We start from the raw sequence: 23,677 nt of genomic DNA, 5'->3' as shown, positions 1-23,677 counted from the left end.
GACAAAATGGCTTTTGTATTAGGGTATACTGGCGAAACAGGAAAAGCACTGGTCAAAGAACTTAGTAAGAGAAAAGTATTTAAGGAAGAAATGTTAATTGGGCTGAGAGAAGTTCAGCTTGAAAAAGATTAAGGGCCAAAGTTTGCAAGTAAATGTAGCATATTACATAAAAGGATATAGAATAACAAAGATTGCACCAAAACTAATATAATGTTGACATTTTAACAAAACAAAATTGTATACCAGAAAAGACAATAACTGCCTAATACTACTCTTGCTAAGCAGTATGGTATAATACCTTTTTTGAGATTTGCATAAAAAGGAAAGTCCCTAATCAAATGGCAAATATCAAAAGCTCAAACACATCGAACGAATGGATAGAAACCGTCATTATCCTAACTTGGCAAAGGCATTGTCTTATGTAGAAAATGGACGATTAAGCCTGGTTTTAAGGTGGTACCCAACACTTTCACTAAAATGCATTTGGCTCGTTTAATTTTCATAAAATGTTGTCAAAGTATTTACTCTGACCCTATAACAAAAATATAAAAATTTCAAAAATTTTGAACCAACCGTTTTGTCAGAAAAAATACACTGGTTATATAGCAGTTTGACAAACACCAATTTTGATCATTGAGAAGCTTAATATTCCTTTTACAACACAACGTAATTAAAACGTTTAGCTGACTTTACAGAGTTATCTCCCTGTAGTGTTAGGTACCACCTTAAAGCTAGCAAAACATGTCACTTGTGTGACAGTCGCATCAAATTTTAGACATTGACAAAGATGTATGACAATGACGGGATGTATAAGTACAAAGCAACGTCATATTTATCAAAGAAACACAAAAAGGCACATAAATAAAGCACATAAGCAAAAATGAAGGACAATAGTACAAAATGTATAACAATTGCACAATAACACAGTAGACAGGATATATAGGTACAAAGCCACGTCTTATGTATCATAGAAACACAAAACGGCAAATAGACAACGCATAATTAGCAAAATTGACAGACAAGAATACAAAAACAATTATAGAACAACTCCACAATGACGGTATGTATAAGTACAGAGTCACGTTATATGACCTTAAAAGTCTAAACAGTCAAAGTAATATTCACCAAGACAAATCAAGGAATAATATAACTCGTTATTAAGATTATGAACAACGTGCATTATTTGTGAAGGTGATAGGGAATATTTATCAACTAGGTCTTCGTATCTTCCGATGAACTTAATTTATACTTTTTTGACATACACCTGGTTCATCAACTTTCTGCTCAGACACTGGTAACGTTTTGCAAAGTCTTAGTTTGAGCTGCAAGCTCTTGAATACCGAAAAGCTTGTAAATGTATATTCCATGTAAAGACTAACTTCGTATATAGCTTCTAAGGTGGGGGTTGATAATTTCAAAATTAAAACCGTCTGGTTGTCCTTGATTCTGGTGTTGAGATGACTGTGTAAGACAAATTCGAGATACAAGTCTAAAAGTGAGGCACATGAAACCGTGTCTGTTGTTTTTTTAATATCTCGTGTTTTGGTATATATTAATAGAACTTATCATAAAAGTTTGGATTGTTAATAGAAAGAACATCATCAATATATCTGAATATGAAATTAAGTGACCTGGTTTCTTTGATCATTTTGTTTTTGACAAGATTCTGAAGGAACTCCGATTCATATGAAAATAAATATGAGTGATTTAGCTAGTTCAAGACAACATTTATAATGACTGATAGTGTTGAAAATATTTTTTCAGACATCAAATACATTTATTAAACAAAAACAATATACCAAATACCTTATACAACCATAAGGAAAATGGTACTTGTTTGACTATTCAGTAATATACTTTTAAAATGGAATATTGTTTATCATACTAAATTAATTTATTTAATTAATAAAGATTGAATGATAATTGAGGAGGCACAATTGAAGAAACTTACCTGTAGTAATATTTTTACGACAGGAACAAAAAGTAGTAGATTTCGATCGTTTAAACGACTACAAACCTGATTTCCAAGACATGGATACAGGTTTTTGTTGCATAGGTACCAGTAAAGCAAAATCCGGTGGAAAAGTTTGTATGGCTTACTTTTTAATCATTATTTAATTATCACATGGTGAATAAATATTAACATTACCTTCAAAACAAGGTTATTAAATATCATAGAGACATGAATTTCGTGTTCGCATTTATTATTAATATTTGTGATTTTTGTATTTATATTTCTTATATATATTAATATATATATATATATATATAAATATATATATATATATATATATATATATATATATATATATATATATATATATATATATATATATATATATATATATAAGAAATATAAATACAAAAATCACAAATATTAATTATAAATGTTTTTAAGCGTATATATATATATATATATATATATATATATATATATACGCTTAAAAACAATGTGAACCGTCCTTAGAATAATAACTAATATGTTGTATAGAAATAAGTATTCCCATTCAACAGAATTAAGATTGCCATCACACAAAATATATTCATTCTTAAAATTAAAAGTTATTTTCGTGGCACAGGAAAATTCAGTAAAAGAAGTTTTTTTTTTTCCGAACTCCAAAGTTATAGTTTATAGACTGATATATATTTTAAGCACGATAAAACCAAATGCTCGACTGTATCAACTAACAAAAAAACTGGAAGCAGCTGTCTTGGTACAGGTTATAAGAGCGCAATTATTTGTTTACATTTTACCGGCAATATTTTTTTTAACATCAATATAGTACTCAGAATAAAATCTTTTACGGCTTCCGATGGATAATACAGTTTAAGAATTACTTTTATCGAAAGTTTATCCAAATAGGTTAAAAAAATCCACATCTTACAAAGTTTAGAAATATTTTCCATTTCTGCACTTCAGAGTCTTTTAAAAAAATATTCCTGTTTCTTTAAGCGAAAAATGACGTTTTTTATCTGTATATTAATTCAATTTTTGCTGCATGATAATCTATATTTTTTTTAGGTTTTTATGCAAGAAAGGCATTTATATGAACATGAACTGCTACCCGTGTTTTCCTAGTTTGTGTAGTCTTCGAGAAATAAAATACAGAACACCACTGTTACCCTATGGAAAATGCGTTACGAATAATTGCGCGATTGTAACCTACACGTACTCCATATGAAAACATTCATATATCGTCCTTAAAAAACATGCATATGTCTTGAGAAAAAGGGTCACTGAACACTTTTGTTTTGTTATGAGTCGGAAACCAAGTAGGTTTAATGTGAATATTTGAATTTGTTAAATAAAACCGTTTTTTTTTTAATTTGAGATATAGAAAACTTGGCATCTAAAACTATTCAAGTTATGCATTCAATAACATATGTTAATTGTATAGTTAAACAATTTTTTTTATTAATAGGCTGGATTTATTAAAGTAGATCATGATTATGTAGCCAATTCCGCAGCGATGGCTAAATCTGTAGGATGTAAGCATTTCGTATTAGTATCTTCTTATGGTGCGAACAAAGACAGCAGTTTCCTTTATATAAAAACAAAGGTAATGTTTCCAATACATAAACACGCTGATATTTTATGTTATAACATTCAAGATGATTTTTTTATGTTATTATATTTCAACTATTTTCATAACTATGACTCAAATGCTGATATATTCGTAACCAGACATTTAGGCTGAATTTTCATACAATGACATTTGCTGATACCTTTGACCATGAAGCTTTAAATCGTACAGTAGACATTACATATACACTTGTTACAATAAATACCAAACGTCCTGCAAATCAACTTTTTCTGATGATTTTTTACAGCTTATTTTTTTGACAAATTCGTATAAGTATATACTACATTACATATGTTACATTTGAACTTGTTGATGTTATACTTATTTTCAGGGTGAAGTTGAAGAAGACCTCAAATCAATCAGTTTTGATAATCTATCAATTTTCCGACCAGGGTATTTATCTTATAACATTTATTTGAAGTTCAGATATTGCTTTTGTAACACCACAACATTTATTACACATCTTGTATTTGACACGATATGCAATCTAACAAATTTACATCTACTTGTTTTACAAAAACATATAACTAGTTATAATGGGTTAATGTCTATTGTTTATTAATCTTTGTCAATAACGAGTCATGTTTTTAATGTCTGTACAAGGAAATTATGCCACAGATGCAATTTCGATGACGTATCGCAAAAGCGAAAAAACCTAAATGATGATGAGTATAAACATTTTAAAGTTGTGCACAGATAACAAGCAGTTTGCTCTTGAATGAGAACAAAGGATGTACACGATACACAACATCGGAAGATATCATTTCTACATTTTTATACAAGTGAAATTGCTAGTTTTTTTTACCGAACAATCCGCATTGGTAAAAAGTTAAGACACAGAAATACCCAACGCCGAGGAAAATTCAAAACGGAAAGTACCTGATCAAATGGCAAAATCAAAAGCTGAAACATATCAAACCTATGGATAACAAATGTCATATTCCTAACTTGGTACAGGCATTTTCTCATGTAGAAAATGATGGATTAAACCCATTTTTATAGATAGCTAAACCTCTTACTTGTATGAGAGTTGCATAAATTGCCACAATCTCGACAACGATATGTGAACAAAACAAACAGACATAATAGGTAAATGATATTTATTTTTAAACACTTTTATGAAATATAGATCTTGCTATTATTTAAGATGTCTATTTCATTGTTTTCTCAATTATACAAAGACAAATTATTTGGCTTTATTTGACTAAAGGTTCTATTCAGACGCACATGTATTCTTCTAAAATCGAATCGCTATGGAACAATGAAATATTTGTTCTATCAAAATGTTACTTTTTTTTTTATTTACATGAAGAGCCTCCTTATACTATGTTTATGGAGGTATAGTCCAAAATTTAATCATCTGTTGAAAATTTCAAAAGGTATACAATCAAAACAAGATGTGATTTTATTTTGATGTTTTTTAAAAGTAGAAAAGCAAATGACAAAAAAAGGGAAGAAAGTTTTTAGAAGAACCATTTATAAGTAGCAAATCTATTCCGGGATGTATAATGTTCCCTTGGTTTTTTTTAAAGACAAAATCATTCTTTTTTCAGAATGTTACTATGTGATAGAGTAGAAAGAAGACCAATTGAAGCATGTATTATATGTTGCTGGAAACCGATGCCAGAATGGTTTGTAAAAGAAGGCGCTATCAACACAGACAACTTAGCTGCAGCCATGGTGAACAAAGCTTTGAATCCATCGTCTGAAAAGGTGGAAACCATTGAAAACAAACAAATATATGAGTTAATTTGAACGTATTCTTTGTAACATTCGGTGTCGACCTAGTATTAAACTTATTATGGTATCATAATAAAACTATTGCTTATTGTGTACATGAAATAAATAATTCAATAAGTGTTCGTTTTGTTCGGAAATGCATGATTATACAAAAAAGTTGTAGCTTAATTAGTTATTAGTGTCAATGTTTGTCATTAGTGAGATCTATTGTGTATTGTGTTATTTGTTGCGAACAATACCAGTCACTTTACCTCTTACCAATATACACAGGTTCTTTATGATTTGATCATCTTCTTACTTCGAGAAAAGCTTTTATTTCATTCTGTTTGGGATCTTTCTAGCTTCTATTTCACTTTAGAAGTAATGTTGCCTGGAATATTATACCAAAAACTAAGTTCATCAATGGTTAAATTGTTGAGATCCGGGACTTATGTGTATTGCTTATACATTATTAAAATGTATTCTAATTGCCTATCACCTTAAAAGACAGACGAAATATACCAGAGGGACATTCACATTCACATTCATAGATGGAAAATAAACTGACACCGTCATGGCTAAAAAATAAAAAGACGCACAAACAAAAATTAGAGAAGTCTTTATATGGACAACAGTAAATATTTATTTTCAATTATATTTTTCACCCCCTCCTCCGTCCCCCCCCCAAAAAAAACCAACAAAACAGTGAGATAAAAAGGGAATAACTAATGTGAAAGTAGAGTGGCAAAATTCGAAAGTTAACGGAATTGACGTTGCTATAAAACGCACGTTCCATACAAAACGCACAAAACAAGTAAAAATCGGAAATTCCTTAATTAAATGTCAAAATCAAAAGCTCAAATATATGAAAAGAATGTATAACAACTGTAACATTTCTGACTCGGAACATGTCTTTTCCTGTGTAGAAAATGTTGATTTAACCTGGTTTTATAGCTATCAAAACCTCTCAATTGTACGACAGTCGGCCTTTCTCTTTAACATGACTTCGCGTTACACTGCTGGTGAACGTTTCGGACCCGAGGGTATCACCAGCCAAGTAGTCAACATTTCGGTGTTGAAATGAATATCAATAAATAAATGTGGTCATTTTTATAAATTTCCTGTTTACAAAACATTGAATTTTTCGAAAAACTAAGGATTTTCTTATTCCAGGCATAGATTACCTTAGCCGTATTTGGCACAACTTTTTGGAATTTTGGATCCTTAATGCTCTTCAACTTTGTATTCGTTTGGCTTTTTAATATTTCGATATGAGCGTCACTGATGAGTCTTATGTAGACGAAACGCGCATCTGGCCTACTAAATCATAATCCTGGTACCTTGATAACTATATTACACACTGACATATTTTGACTGTGACTTTTCCTATCATTTTGAATAGGCATCAATGATCAAGCTGAATTAAAAGGTCAATATCAGTGGGTTTTCGTTACATGATTTTTTTTTACCAATGAGAAATGTTATTAACAAAAAACGTAAGTGGTGATAGAAGACAAAGTAAGTATGATATTTTATAACATTCATATCAAAGAGACATATCAATGCGCATACTTTCTCTCATATTTGACATTATTATTTCGATATCCAGAATAAAATTGAGAACTGAAATTGCATGTGAATGTGTCACAAGAACAACATCCCAACCAAAGTGCAGATAACAGCTGAAGGCCACCAATGCAGCGAGAACATACCCAAAGGCGTACAATATGTAAACGAGTTAAAAAATATTTATCATTCAAAAGTAAATAAGGGGAGTTAAACTCGTACACATGTAGTTGAAGTTATCATCATAAACTTTGTATTAAAAAAACATAAATACGTCTATATATTGAGATGATAAATATTCATTGTACCCTGAACTAAATATTGCTATGAAACATTGATGCTTGAAATCTTCTTAAAAAATTTACTAAGCAGCAGTTCCAAATTTATAAAACAACTTTTAAATGTTCTTCGTTTAGCTTCATTATAATCATAGCAGAATTTGCGTAGATAAAGGTCTGTTTGTGCTTTTTGAAATGTTCATTTTATACGTTATTGAAATTGTTAAATATAGCATATTGTTTTTTTTCAAAACTGTTTTGCATCACATGATGTGATGTTGCATTTCAATATGAAGTAACTAAAGAAACACTCCAATTGTGTTACTGATGTTATTTCATTTGGTAAATATATATCAGAGTTATATTGACCAGTATAAGTTTGACAAACGCATTTTCTGTTTATTAGGTATTTCTATATATTGAAATTTATTATGGCTGCCTCGGACACTTATTGATAGAGCGTGCTGATATGTACTTTAAGTTAAAGAGGTACTCATATGCATGTTCTGTTTTCGAAATAAAAAGGCAACGACTGAATAACAGACTGCTTACTTAGAAAAGGTTCATACAAAACTTTCGCCTCTTTTTTTGCATTCCGTTCTTAGATATTTTGTTATGATCAAGTCATTACCATAGTACTGGCTAATGAGCTGATGATACCATCGTGGACTAATAGTCCACCATCTGAGGAAAAAACACATAATTTAAAAAAAGCTGTAAGCAACACGTTTTGAATGTTATGAGTACGACGCGCTTTTCTGAATTTATTAGGAACGCTCAAACTCAAATAATTGAAAGCCAAGGATTTATTAGGACAAAAATCATTGGAGTGCTATAACCGAAAAAAACAAATCCATCAAAGGGAAACTGTGTCTAATAAATCTGAAACCGGAATATTTGATAATAAACGGGAAACTTCACATATTTGTTCAAAAACAATTTTTAAGTAGAATTTTCATTATGATTTATCCGACAGTTAATATAATATTTTTTTTCTTCATAAAATGTCATTATAACGGAAATAAAAAATTAAGCTTTAAAATGTCATGCTTTACATTTTTTTTTATTAGGGGAAGTGACTGAAAACATTTGAAACAAGCCATCATTCAAAAACTTTTTTTTGCTCAAATAAGTTAAGAATATTGAGCCAAATAATACAAAAGAAATAGTTTTATCAAAACGTAAATAATGTTCGTTATAAAAACTCAGATGGATTTTCAATGTTGAATTCTGTTAGTAGACATTAGTAGGAATTAGCTTTAGATTACATAGTTATATGATTTACGCATTTCATATGCTAAAATAAGTGTTTAAAAAACCGTGTAACAATATTGTATGTACATGTATTATATTTTTGTATAGATAAGAGCATAGCAATGATCGGTTTTAAGATCGAGAGTTCAAGAACCAGGAGATTGGCAGTTGCTATTTCAATCCGTATTTAACAGTGCACTTAGATGTGTTCGCGATCTTTTCTTTCCTATTCGATACATTTTTAGTTCAATGACGACAAAACAGACATATAAATTTCAACTTTATGGATTAAATTCCAATATTGGTATATAGTAAGCATTTACGTCAAACCAGACAGTTAAACTAGAAGATTCATGGAGCAATACAGATTTATTAGAATTCAGTTAATTCTTTATCGTTCGTGAACTTAACGGAAAAGAATAGTAAGTATATGGTGATATTATATATTTTTGTATTTCGAGTAAAATAATAATTTGCTGAATTCAATATTTTCAAATTTTGAGTTTCTTGATATATAAGTTAAAAAAGCGTTTTTGTTTTATTTGCAGGGAATGAAGATTGCTACTGTGATTATTCTGCTTGTCATTTATCATGGGATTTGTGTTTCCAGTATTAAAGGTATTTTGTTTGTAAATTAATTTTTTCAAGAACATTAAGTTTCTGTTATAGATAATGCAAATTTTAAGATTTTTCTTGACGTAGAACACGATAGGGGGTGTCAGGATTCATCAAATGTTACCATCCGATTACGGCTTATATAAAATACAAGACACTTTGTAAGTAATATATTGTACCAACTTAGTGTATGGAAAAAGCGGGGTTTTATGTTTATTTGTAATGACATTTCTATCGCAGAAAAGTGATTATTTTTTCAACAACTTTAATTGAACCAAATGAAATATTTAGAATGATTTTCCTTTGAATAGCAATACATTTTTTTAACAGATAATCAGGATATTATTATATACCCTTCCCCTTGTGACCTCATTGTGAGATACATGAATTCATGAATATTATTGAACAGAATATAAGAATATAGGAATCAGAAACGTCAAAATTATTAAATTACGTAGGGGAATGAACCATTTGTGGAACGACAAAAATATGTGACGTATAAATTTTCTAACGTCAGACAAATTTTTTTCTTTTAAAATTGTAACACGATGATGACTGCTGTTCCCATATTTTGACTATTTCATTTATTATGTCTGTTTAGTTGACGCATTATTGTAAGTATAACGGAATTTGATGAGACTGTCGTAAAAAGTAAGAAGTTTAGCACTATAAAACCAGGTTTTATCCACCATTTTCTACATTTGAAAATGCCTGTACCAAGTCAGGAATATGACAGTTGTTGTCCATTCGTTTTTGATGTGTTTTTTCATTTGATTTTGCCACGTGATTAGGAACTTTCCGATTTGATTTTCATCTAAGTTGAGTATTTTTGTGATTTTACTTTTTATTAGTTGATCATTTGCAATGATTTGATAGAGTAAAAGGTATACATCAATGTAAAAGAACTGACACGGAGGGGTCACGAAATCGTGATACTTGTACATGATTTGACGTGATTTGTAATTTGTACAAGAAGGTAGGATCCATAAATCTGATAACTCATGAAGCATGCATAATAGTTGAATTGGTCCTTCACTTCCCATAATAAAAAAAAACATGACATATTAATGACATTTTATGAAAAACGAATATTATGATAGCCGTCGAATGATAAATCTACTTAAAATTGTTTTCTGAACAAATTTATAAAATTTCCCGTTTATTCTCAAACCATGATACTGATATTTCGGTTTTAGCTCCATTAGACAAAGTTGCCCTTTGATGGATTTGTTCTTCTTGATCATAGCACTTCGCCATAATCAAACGCGTCATTCATCATAGGATTTATGTTTCCAGCATTAAAGGTGTTTTGTTTGTTAATTAAATTTTTCAAGTACATTAAGTTTCTCATCTACGTGATTAAAGGTGCACTAGCTACGCGATTTAAACAAATTTAAATATGATGTTTTTTGTTCAATCATTAGTACAAGTGAAATAGTGAAATAATTATTCCCTTTCAGCAGCAAGTATGGTTTAAATTTGTCAAAATAAGCTAAGAAACATTGATGATAAATTAGTTACATGCAAGTGAACAATTCGACCGCATTGAATCTGTAATCATGTGAACTTCAATTTAAACCGTTAGTTACGTATAGATCGATAACGCATGCATTATGTGTGCAAAGGTATCAAAAGGAAAATAATGCCAATATTGAAAGTGAAACAAAGGTAAATCATTTGATTGACTGATTCGATACACAAAATCCTTCTTATAAAGGTAAATCGACGATGAACATTTATTTTTAATGTATAATATGAAATTAAACAGCCCCTACAAAAAACAACAATTGCAATTAAATTTATGTATGTTGACATCGCTTATAGGGTCATTATTTTTATACTTTTGATACTTTGTATAAATGCTTTATCGGTAATTTGTATATTTTTCCTTGATGTGTACCCGCTGATAATGTCAGTATCAAATAAAACGTCGAATATGGTCATACTTGTAATTAGCTTCTTTCAAATTTTACAACGAATTTGCACATGTCAAATAAAACGTCGAATATGGTCATACATGTAATAAGCTTCTTTCTAATTTAAAAAATATTCTGCTATTTTATGATCGAAATATATGAAAACATATCTAATGAGTCGAAAAAGAGACCTATTGTATCGGTCAATCAATTCGTTATAATTACCAAACTAATTTTGAAGTGTCAATTTTACTAATGTTTCCTCTGACAATTTTTAGTAGAAAAAAGACGCTTATGCAGTCTGTACAGTATGAGCAATCACTTAAGCCATGTAAACTTGACATGCTTTAGAGATTATTTTGGTTATTTGGAAGTTATTAGTATCATATTTGTCATCAAATTTAGTTTAATGCTGTCATTCTGTATCAAACTTGAGGGAAATATTAAAATATGAAGCAAGTCGTCTAATGTAATTAGTATCATAATCAAATATGATATGTAAATTCTTATTTAAATAGCTCGCTGATTCCTGTGTTTTTAGCCTGCAGTTTTTCATTATTACAAAATCAAAACCAATTAAAACTCAAAAGCGGAAATTGTCACGAAATGAGATTTTGACCCAGTAGACCATCTTACTTACAAATTGACAAAAGAAAACAAATAAATTCTGTACATTTCAGTATCATATGAATAAAAAGTATATATAACTTGACAATATTTATTGCAGATACAAATACACTATGTCGGATTTTAAATGGTAGTTTCTTCTAATATGAAAATAAGGTTGTTATTGGACTTGTTTGTTGGGTCACCGTTTGGCATTAAACAAAGAGTAAAACCGATACCACATAAGAACGAACATATAATCGCCTAATTTATCTGCTATATAATGAACGAAACACAAATAAGATTTATAGAGAAACGAACGAAAACCACTGAATGAAGGGCTTTTGATTTGAGATAGGTACATACAGAATGGTCTGGTTTAAACTTTTTGTTTGTCTTTACATCGTTTTTCTCTTTTGTGATGACGTTGTCATTTGCTTTATGAATTTTGAACGACCCCATTACATAATTTTCACCCCTATTTTTATTGAAATAAAAGACAGTGAACGGATGAGATATCATATCATTAATTATAAAAGTCGACACATATAGGGTCCGAAAACTCGAAGGATACAGTGCCCTCTTTCGGTCAATGTCCTTCTCGATGTTAACGAAGCGATCGATAGTGGATCGGAATATTTTGTTTTAGTTTAAACATATGCATTTATAGTGGATTGGGAAACAAGTTTTGCAACTTATATTAATCCCTTTACACTATGCGGGTGCGAGTGCTGCCTTGTAGCGGCATGAGCCTGCTCTTTTTCGAAATCTACAAGGGTGTTTTTAACGTGCAAGAGATATGGTTCTCTCTTAACGCGGGTCAGTCATTTATCGTCCCCTTCCGACGGACTATCCTCGTTATATCGGATCGGAATATAACGACTGGATTACTTGGGTTAAAACAGAGATGACTCAAATAATTGATTTCGGTTGTTAGCCGGATCTCTCATTATGCAGTGTTGTGATTTGAAAGAGCCAAAATATAAAATAATTATGATTAAATTCCTGCTGCCAACATTACAAACATATTAATTACAATAATATGTTATGTTGATATGAAAATAAGTTGCAACTGAATTTCGTAGGTTGACACTTAGCGTCATTTGATGATCAAAAGGTAAAATTCTATACCAGGATGTGCTACTACTACCATTGTCCGACATATACTTCATTCTACCGCACTACTTTGATAGTTTTTACATGTTAACATCAAATCATGTAAACTCGATTCAAAAATCGATAATACAATGTACTAAGTAGCCATTATTGATGAAATAACTACAAAGTATATACAATCAGTTCGAAGTGGAATGGTTATTGATTAATTGATTTGATTTATCTTTGAATATTGTTCTCGTTGGTATGTTTAAACATTGATTGCAGGTCAACAAACTTCAAACATATTGCTTCTTATTGAGACTTACTCAATCTCTTGATTCTGACATTGCAGCCTTGCACATGGTCACGCTTTCCCAGACTGTTTATGATTTTATTTGTTTAAACCGTCATCATGTTCAATTAAAAAAAATCTAAACCTTATTACAATATGTCAAATATGTTATAAGTGTATGATTACATCTGTTTATGTCTTGTATATTTTAGAAAATAACATTGCATTTGGAAAACCAACAAAGCAATTAACAACTGTCAATCCATGGACATCTGAACATGCTGTCGATGGAAACTATATAGAATTCACATCAAATGAGTTTGAATGTACACATACAAAAGCATATTTAACCACTGAGTTAAGCTGGTGGGCAGTTGACCTGAAAGGATATTACAAAGTCACACATGTTGTTTTAACCGGAAGAACGCATCCATGTTGTAGTGAGTACATTAACCTTTATTAAGACTGTCAAATAACAAGAATACTGACCTAAAATAAAGTTCAAACGAACCCTTAACAAAATTGCATATTCAAAGGCTCAAATACACCTAATGAATGTAAAACAACTGTTATATTCATGAATTGGTACAGGCATTTCCTTACGTAGAAAATGGTATATTGAACCTAGATTATAGCTACCTAAACCTTCAACGTTGCATAGTCATCCGTTACATCATAAAGGGTGCACGGACCTCAAAGCGAAAATATAGGTCTCATCAATTTCTTTCTTAATAAGATAGTTGACCTTAAAAGAAACATGACGAGTAAAATTACTCCAAAAAGTAAGTTTATTATTTATTTCTCCTGTGCATTCAAACTGCTCTGAGAAATGAAAACAACACTTTTCATAAATTTCATCCGTCCGAGGCGTTTTCTTGGATATCCTACTCAGGAACGCTCAAAGCCAAATACTTGAAAGCTTAGGATTAATAACAATGTAGAAGGACAGAAAACATTGAAGATACTAGTAATAAAATTGAGAATGGAAATGGGGAATGTGTCAAAGAGACAACAACCCGCCCAAATAAAAAACAACAGCAGAGGGTCACCAACAGGTCTTCAATGTAGCGAGAAATTCCCGCACCCGGAGGCGTCCTTCAGCTGGCCCCTAAACAAATATATACTAGTCCAGTGATAATGAACGCCATACTAATTTCCAAATTGTACACAAGAAACTAAAATTAAAATAATACAAGACTAACAAAGGCCAGAGGCTCCTGACTTGGGACAGGCGCAAAAATGCGGCGGGTTAAACATGTTTGTGAGATCTCAACCCTCCCCCTATACCTCTAACCAATGTAGTAAAGTAAACGCATGACAATTCGCACATTAAAATTCAGTTCAAGAGAAATCCGAGTCTGATGTCAGAAGATGTAACCAAAGAAAATAAACAAAATGACAATAATCATAAATAACAACAGACTACTAGCAGTTAACTGACATGCCAGCTCCAGACTACAACTAAACTGACTGAAAGATTATGATTTCATCAATACATATATACATTAAATGGTAAATATTGTTTATATTTTAACGTTAAAATTCACAATATAGACTTGTCAGTAAAACACAAATAAAGGACATGTTAAAACCTTTTGTGTGTTTCAATTACGTTCACCTTTCATTGAAAAAAGTAAAATCACAAAAATACTGAACTTAGAGGAAGATCAATTGGGAAAGTCCATAATCACATGGCAAAATCAAATAACAAAACGCATCAAAAACGAATGGACAAGAACTGTAATATTCCTGACTTGGTACAGGCATTTTCAAATGTAGAAAATGGTGGATTAAACCTGGTTCTATAGCGCTAACCCTCTCACTTTTGTAATGACAGTCTCATCAATTTCCGATATTTTTACATTGATGCGTTAAATAAACAGACACAATAAATATAATAGTCAAAATATGGGTACATCAGTCATCATCGTTTAACAATTTTAAAAGGAACAATTTAACAGAACACAAAAACATCTACTATCTACGAACACATTTATTGAGTGAATGCATTTTTTATGAAACAATATTTTTCATTGACTCAAAGTTACCATCAAATCCACAGTTGATCAGTCGGACTCGCCATTTTGAATACATGTATCAACAAATGTTCGATTACTTCAATCGAAAATGAAACATTATCTACCTGATCCAAATTTGAATGGTAGAAGTAACGAAATAACCTTCAGTTTGTTAGTTTTCATTTGAATGACGTCATATTTAGCCTTGACGTCTTTGCGGCAAAATCAGTCATTCAGTTTTGATAAATTTAATTTTATTTCAAATTTATACATTTCTTCTAGCTCTAACGTATTATTTCTTTTTGTTTTGCATAAGATTCCGAATAAAAATACTGTAGTTGAAGAGTTGCCACCGTCAATTTTAATTTGACGGTTGCAAATTTCCATTACGTGTTGCTAGTAAACTGCATTTGCGACCTTCAATTTACCAATTGACGGTGGCTACTCTTCAACAATATTATAGTACTGTTATTCATATACTGTACCTTAGTAGCTCTTCAACTGATGGTATTATATGTGTTTTGTATTGGCATTAAAAGAGAGGCAGAAACAACCAATGATATATTTAAATTGTCTAGTCGATGACAAACTGAAAATGCCATAGCAGAAACAAAACAATAAATAGCAAGACAAAAATAAAACTAAATAACACCTACCCCGCGAAAAAAATAAGGGCGATATCGGTACTCCGAAGGTTAAATGTAGTTATAAGAAAGTTCGAGATAAGAGTTGAAGCACGTTCATTATTTTAAGATAAGGTTGAAACTTCAGTCTAAACACTTTCGAATTAACAATAAAAGACAAAAAAAGGAATAAGACTCATATTGCCAAGAGACAGCAACTTCAACAAATTGCTGCAATGTTCTCGTTTTTGTTCTTTTAAAATTTTTTTTTTAGCACAATGGTTACAAAACTATGACATTGATGTAATAAAAGACCCTCAATGCTTTTGTGACAAATGGGGAACTTTTCAAAAAGGGAGGACGTCACATTGTCATTATCAACAGTCAAGTACAACATATTTGAATGTAACATGCCCATCAGATGTGAAAGGAAGATTCGTCAGGATAAAAAAACGAAGCAACGATTTTCAACTTTCGCTCTGTGAGGTAGAAGTATATGGTGATCTAATTACAAATATGTCAGGTAAGTGTCATTGAAAATCGTCTTTTCAAAATCTAAAGAATCATGGATAATTTCGTTGTTCGTACCTCAAAATAAAAATAATAACGCGACTTCATTGGCTTAATTTCCATTGTTTTGGACGTTTTCCACCAATCACGACGTTTTGGTGTACATTTGTGAAAATATTACCCAGAATGCATTAGATCCTGAAACGGCGAATTCAAAATTGCATCTCCTGTAGTCAAATCTCTTAATCTAAGTCCCTTCTATGCTTTTAAATTTGTTTTATAATACACACTCGTCAACATTTCTAAAATCTGTCGTTGTTTGCCTAAACTTGAAAAATAAAAACAGCAACACTAAAATTATTACCTCTTTAGTGATGCTGAATTTTAATCACATTACAAAAACCAATTTTTATATAATTTTGAAATTACATCTTTTAATTAAATATGTTACATATGTAACCATCATACTAATTGTATCGTAAAGTACTGTTGCATGTACAATCATATTTTGTAAATGATCATGCAGACATATTCTAATAAAAAACAAAACAAAGTCTGAAGTGCTTGATGTAACTTACGGTGTATCCCAGGGTAGTATATTAGGGCCACTTTTATTTTCATTCAATTACGTCATTCAATTAAGGGAATGATTTACAAGTTAGCATTGATACTGATTGTAAGGTTTTCTCATATGCTGATTGTACGGCTATTCATTTTTTAAATTCATATTCAAAACTGATTTCTAGAAATGTAATACGCCAGACGCACGTTTCGTCTTCATAAGACTAATCAGTGACGATCAGATCAAATTAGTTAATAGAAAGCTATCACATATGTTGAAATCATGAAAATATTGACTGGTTGATACTAGTAATTAGTTATCTTAACACTTAGGAAAGACTGAAAGCCTTTAATTTGGACCAAAGACAAACTTCAGATTGTTAATGAAAAATATTTTTCCATTGTATGAGATCATATTAAAATTAAGAGTAAATCATATGAAATATTTCGGTATAATTTTTTATGTGACGAACCAGTTTTTTAAAGTATTATAAAGAAGGCTAATTAGCGAATTTTTATAAAGATAAAGAGAATATTTGTCTCAACAATTTAAAAAAAAATAAATTTTGTATTGCATTATGGCAGTGCCATATGGATTATGCATGTGCTTGTTGGTAAGAACGCTTATTCATGAAATTTAAAGACAAGCTTCGGGTTCTTCACCAATAAAATTATATAGTTTATACTATATCCTCCGCAGAGAAAACGAATCACTTTAAATGGTTTCGAAAAAAATGGATCATTGAAGGTTTGTAACCGAGTATAACAACTTCGTCTGAATCAAGTATTTAATGTTTTTCACATCAAACAATGTCCAAATTACTTAAAAACTGATTTTACAAGAACTTCCTTGAATAGAAATACTAGAACAACTGCTTACAATTGATCTGTTGCAAATGTCAAAGGTGTAGAATATTTTTCTGTCTGTTTTAGTGGTATTCAAAACGGGAATGCATTGCTATGTTATGTAAAATGTCATGTGAATTCAAAAATGAAATTTCAGTAAAAAAAACCAAACACCTAATGAGAAAACCAATTTCAATGTCAGATTCAGATTTTATATTTTATTAAATTTCTTTTATATGAATATTTTAAACGGTTAAATTGATTAATACATTATTAAAGGGAAAATTCGCAAAAAAATAAAAATTTGATATTATGTTCATCCTAAATAAATAAGCATATTCCCAAAATATTAAAGGTTTATTCGTCTAGATGAGTGAGTTATTAGATTTTTAAAATCGACTCTCAATTCTCGGGAAGACGCCATCTTGAAAACTAATGACCACGGATATCTAATTACCACAAAGTCCTAGTACGCAGCATGACATGTCCGTTAATCAGTGTTAAAATGACTTGTCAAGCTGATGGATTTTCTACCCGACCAAGTAATGGAAGAAGTCTACATAGTTTTCAAGATCATCAAATCAAGTAATGCTTCACTAAAATTGATAAGAATATTTCAAAAAATACTTTACAAGACATCTTAATTTTTTTAGAGGGTTAAATAATATTCAGCTTCCAATGCTGAAGTCAGATTAAAAAGCTGTAGATGACATATTTATAAGATCGTATATTGGTTTTAGCTCGTCATTAAATTTACATTTTTGGCACCGAGATACAGTATCAAATATTGTATAGGAATTATGCTATAATAATGTTATAGTAGTCTCAATAAAGTGAAAAAAAAGTTGGGAGATACTTATTGTGGATGAATTATAAAATGAGATTTATCTCTTTTGAAATTTTTTTTTTAAATGCTTGTTTCTAACGTATATTTTTAGTTTATTTTGGGTTTTTACCTAACTTGACCAACGTTTTAAAACTTGTCCTCTTGTAATCATCATGGTAATTACCGGGGTATTGTAAAAGTGGCATATTCGGGTATTCTAACGGTCGACTTCCTGGCAGGCTTGTTTGATTCAATACACAATGAACAAGGTCAATGAATCACGTGCGTGATCGCGAGCGAACCAGATGCGCACAGGTAAAATTTATAAAAATATACCATACCAATAGAAAACTGTTCGTGATATACAGCCTGTGTACAGAATTTAACAAAATTTAAGATTGGTTATAAGAATAGGTATAGACCTGGGAACAGTATATATGTTCCTGGTATAGACCAAATCCCCATGTTATCTAATTTCAATTTTACTTTTATTTACATTTCAGCACCTATTCTTCCGTTTTATATACAATTTTCGGTCCCGTTATTTATTAATCAGTTCGTCCCGTTTATACCCTCACATAGATACATGTATGTGACTTCAGAAAACATTGCTATTTCAAAATGAATGCCGGTTTTTTTTCATAATAGTTCATTTATTTTACATGTGGAATAAGAATACCAATTAGTAAACTTCGGACTATACAAATGTAGAATATACTGCGCAAGTTTGCTTTCGTCTAACGAGATAAAAAGAACTGAAAAAAAAACTGTCATATAAAAAACAAGTACGCTCAAATCAAAAGAGAAAAAAAATAAGTAAGTAAAAGTTAACTGAATCAGCAAAATTAACAACATTTGATATTGAGTGTATTGGTAATAAATTTATGTGTTTTTATAGTATAGCTCCTTCCATTATCCAAATGATATCAGATAATCTATATTATTTCATAGGATTAACCCTTCCGACCTCAAAAAGCCCCTAAAGTCTGAGACAATGTGTTATAGTAGTATCAGCTAAAATCTAATGCCAAACGCCAGAAGTAAAACTAATATACAGGTAATTTTTTTTCATTTGGTCATGGCTTTCAAATGTCTAAATTTAAGTGTTCCCGTATATATTTTGCCTATTTAGGCAAATAAATTGCTTTTGTCAAACTAGTTTTATTTTCCCTTTTTATAAAACATAAATAAATGATAGAAGTGTATATCATCCATTCAGACAACTAAATTTAATTTGCAGACTTTAACCGGTTCATTCTTAGTTTTGAAATTTATTTAAATTCAAATTAAATAGTAGCACCAAATATAATTAAATAATTCCACAGCGATTCACTTGTATTTGTCAACACATTGAAAATGTATTTTAAATTTGTGTATTAAACACGACCTCCTGTCGTATAATTCACTGGTTCGAATAGACAGTCACACCTGGCACGGTGTGCCCTAGAGGCCAAGCTTATTACCGATCTGACATTTCACCTTTATACAGGCCTTTCACAGGTATTGTCGGAGAATAATACACACATCGTATATCCATAGTCATAGCACCGTAGATAGTAAAACGCAAATAAGCGTAAACCTATATATATTGTCTTAACAGTTTAAGTTATATACTTTAATTTATTCACTTTATCGGTCTGAAAAAGCATATATTAAAGCAAAAATAATAATAATAATTTCTTGTGCTGTCTACAAAAATAAATCGAAATATATACGGTAAATATAGAAAATTTATCCCATGAATGTGTACAACTACACGTCTGTGCGTTTTATTCTCTTATTATCGGATGGTTATTAGATATAGCATAAGTCATCTGCGCGCTTACGATTACGTTAAAATATGATTAAACACCAAGACTTTTAATGATTGTATTTTAAATCCCGGCATGCAAAAACCAGGAGAAAACGTCACGACCTACAGGAAGTAGTCAATATTTTTTCATTAATTATTGAATTTCTCCTTTATTACTGCACATATAGCGATAAAACTTTGTGAATATATATATTATGTTATAATGAACATATTTAAACCATAAGTAAAAAATCGCGAATTTTCCCTTTAATGTTATCACCAAGACTATAAGGACCACCATTTGAAATTAGCTTTATTTGCTTTCATGAGTTATCCTCGGGTTAAGTCATTAGTGGTATACATATAAAGTTGCTATATTCTAAGGTTGAATTATATATTTGTAAATATTATTAATTCGTATATTTTAACAAATTTGATTCGTTTAGGGATAGTCACATGTTAAACTATATTTTCTAAGGTAGAGAGAAAACGGCGGATAGCAAAACGCATATTGACCTGAAAAAAGCATATTGCACGGTTATTTTTAGAATATCTAAAAATTAATATACTTTGTGACGTCATGTAATGAATTTCAGGATATTGTTTAACGTTTTGAAACACATGGATATCTGTGATCGATTATTTGACGAAAAAAATCTTCAAATACATAAGATGTCCAAAAAAAAAGAGTAAACGTAATAACAAATAATATGTTGTTATTGTCAAGGAGACAATGTAATATCTATAAAATTCCAACAGACCTAAAAGACGATTTTGATACAAATATGGTCAGAAATTAATAATATAACAAATATAGCCTTTGTATGAGGTCAATACAGGATATATCGACCCGAAGAAGTATATCGACCTCGGACTTCGTCCTCAGTCAATATACTTCATTCAGGTCAATATATCCTTGTATCGACCTCATACAAAGGCTATATTTGTATAATATTGAATTACCTGAATAAATATTTCACATTGACAACTGAACCGCAGGAGTTTCATTGAAATTCGACGGAAACAATCATACACTGTTGTTATATAGAACGTGGCTATGTATCATGTGTATCTTGTATTCTTCTTTGTATTCCTCTACTTCCGAAATGAACTTTACTGTTACTGGTTGCGGTTTAAATCAGTAAGTTCTAACATCATTGACTGTCCCTATGGTATCTTTCGTCCCTCTTTTAAAACAATCTGGTCAAGGCTACGACTGCCAAACTCTGTTCTATGCTCGTAACGTTCTATATAACGTAATTAAAAGCTGTTTTCAGATTATGCAACAGTAAAGACTGGGTTTGCGTTTCCAATACGACTAAACACTGTGACGGTATACTATAACAAAACCGAATGAATTCGTACGTATAAATGCAGTTATGGTTTCGTATCCACATGTTATAAATGGCTTACAATAAAACAATTCTAATGGGGTTATTATTGAAACACCGCAAATTATAAAAACTAAAATAATGGACACTACTTTAACTGCATTTTAGATAGCTGGAAAAGTACTGCTAATATTTATAGAAACACTCTCCTTTTCCAAAACACCGTGTCGTTGATGCAGCTGTTGGTTTAGATTAAAAATGATCTAATGAACCGATTAAACTATGTGTGAGCAGTCAACAGATTGGTGTTTTTCTGAACTCGTAAAGTAAACGAATACACGATTCATTGCTTGATATTTATGATTGCTTGATTGATTGGTTGATTGATTTGGTGATTTGCTTACTCAGCATCAGCAAAGAAAATAAAAAAAATGCCAGATTAAGAAATTCTCGACTTTTCAATATATCTAAATTTGAAGTTCAAACTGATTTTGAAATTATTCAAAATATGACAATGAAAGAGATCCGAGTCCACGTTTCTGTTTTTGTTTGTTATATTGTATTATACATGTATATATGTGTAAAACGGGACAATTTTGATTTCAGAAGAATATCATCCATATAAAACTAAAGCTTACGGATTTCCTGGTAAAGTTTACAATGGTCTGTACCTACATAAGATGGTTGCCAGGAGTATCATTGAGTGTACCAACCAATGCATTGGACACATGGGTTGCTGTGCTGGAATATATAATAAGGTGACAAAAGAATGCTCCTTAATGCACAAATCTGACAATAATGAAGAAACGACCCATTCGTTTCATGAAGATGATAACTGCTCATCATTTCTTATTTGACATGGTTCCAAGAGCAATTAACTTTTACCATATCTTTATTTCATCTATGTGCTTATAAAAATTGTTATCTCAAAGTTTACCTGCTTACAAGACAATAACAATCAAAACCAAGGAGTAAACAAAGACTAGTTAAACCAAAAGACATGTACATCAACAGTTATAAATAATAAATAAGAAACAACAAAAACTCCACTAAAAACCGGGAGTGAAATCAGGTTCTCCGGAATGGTAAGCATTTCTTGCACCGTATACGGCACCCGTCGTGTTATTTCTTTGTTCAGTCTGGTAATGATGGAAGGTTATTATGACTGAAGAAGAATATCAGATATGATTTCTGACACTCTTTTGTCATAACGGCCAATCAGATCATGATGGCGACCGTAAAATATCTTGAGTGATGACCTTAATTTGATTGATTCATGTATAACACAAGGTTAAGTCCACCATTATCTTCATACAAAAATGTCTGTACCAAGTTAGGAACATGATTGTTGTTATCCTTTCGTTTTATGTATTTGAGCTTTTGTTTTACCATTTGATTTGGGACTTTCTGTTTCACATGTAGAGTAAGATCTGCTAACAGTTTAGAACTTTTGGTGGGTTCCGTGTTTGATTTTCTATGTCGGGTTTGTTTGTCGTTTATTGTTTTGTCATGGCGTTGGAAGTTTATTTTCTACCTGTGAGTTTGAAGACAAATAAGATTATGTGGTATGGGTGTCAATGAGACAATTCTCCATCTAATTCACAATGTACAACAAATAAACAATTATTGACCAAAGTAAGTCCTCCAACGGAACATTGGCTCAAACCGACCGGCAAGCTAGAGAGGGTCCCAAATTACACAAGTAAAATAAATTCAAACAGGAAAACCAATGGTCTAGACAATATAATAATTGAGAAACGAGAAACAATTATGAACCAAACCAACAATAACAACCATGAACAACAGGTTCCTTTGTTACCTTTCTCCTCTATTGTTTTTATACAAATCTTAAACACAAAAAGTGACAGATATGACACTAATAGAATAAATGATATTACTTGAATTGGTTGCTGAAATTGTACTGAAAAGCAGAATTTGATATTTTTAATTTAAAAATAATGGAAAACAAGGAGGTCGATTTGAAACAATAATGACCAGACACAATATATATATTCTTATATCCAGTTTCTTGACTGTTTAATTCAGACAATTATATTTAGTCATTCCGATAAATAAATAAGCAGTTATTATATTGACATTTATATCTAAAGGAGACATAATGGTCTGCAACAAGCAAGTGACTACTGTATATATTGGGTCTTTTTAAGAAAATAAAGGAAATGATTTGAGGATTCTAAAGCGTGACGACAATTATGTAATTATACAAAGAACATGTTATAAG

The 23,677-nt window shown here is 30.8% G+C and overlaps 2 protein-coding genes across 2 annotated transcripts; both read left to right on the top strand.

Moving 5' to 3' along the window:
- The first annotated feature begins 1,054 nt into the window (after positions 1-1,054).
- Positions 1,055-5,442, top strand: LOC143084244 (protein HTATIP2-like). Its single transcript, XM_076260653.1, has 5 exons — positions 1,055-1,060; positions 1,975-2,085; positions 3,423-3,560; positions 3,916-3,977; positions 5,138-5,442. The coding sequence occupies exons 1-5, from the start codon at positions 1,055-1,057 to the stop codon at positions 5,337-5,339; spliced, it is 519 nt and encodes a 172-aa protein (XP_076116768.1). The 3' UTR covers positions 5,340-5,442.
- A 3,399-nt stretch (positions 5,443-8,841) lies between these two features.
- Positions 8,842-23,468, top strand: LOC143084243 (fucolectin-3-like). Its single transcript, XM_076260652.1, has 4 exons — positions 8,842-9,019; positions 13,141-13,368; positions 15,844-16,092; positions 23,461-23,468. Exons 1-4 carry the CDS (start codon positions 8,953-8,955, stop codon positions 23,466-23,468), a joined length of 552 nt encoding a protein of 183 aa, XP_076116767.1. The 5' UTR covers positions 8,842-8,952.
- The last annotated feature ends 209 nt before the right edge of the window (positions 23,469-23,677 follow it).

Source organism: Mytilus galloprovincialis, chromosome 7 (genome assembly GCF_965363235.1).
Source record: "Mytilus galloprovincialis chromosome 7, xbMytGall1.hap1.1, whole genome shotgun sequence".
NCBI lineage: Eukaryota > Metazoa > Mollusca > Bivalvia > Mytilida > Mytilidae > Mytilus > Mytilus galloprovincialis.
This window is presented reverse-complemented; position numbering and strand designations above follow the sequence as displayed.

Excerpts from the sequence above, each read along its gene's own strand:
- LOC143084244 (XM_076260653.1), top strand. Across the intron at positions 2,086-3,422 it reads AAGCAAAATCCGGTGGAAAA|GCTGGATTTATTAAAGTAGA; the intron begins GTTTGTATGGCT and ends TTTTATTAATAG. Across the intron at positions 3,561-3,915 it reads TCCTTTATATAAAAACAAAG|GGTGAAGTTGAAGAAGACCT; the intron begins GTAATGTTTCCA and ends ACTTATTTTCAG.
- LOC143084243 (XM_076260652.1), top strand. The coding sequence starts at position 8,953 with ATGAAGATTGCTACTGTGATTATTCTGCTTGTCATTTATCATGGGATT. Across the intron at positions 9,020-13,140 it reads TTGTGTTTCCAGTATTAAAG|AAAATAACATTGCATTTGGA; the intron begins GTATTTTGTTTG and ends TGTATATTTTAG. Across the intron at positions 13,369-15,843 it reads AAGAACGCATCCATGTTGTA|CACAATGGTTACAAAACTAT; the intron begins GTGAGTACATTA and ends TTTTTTTTTTAG.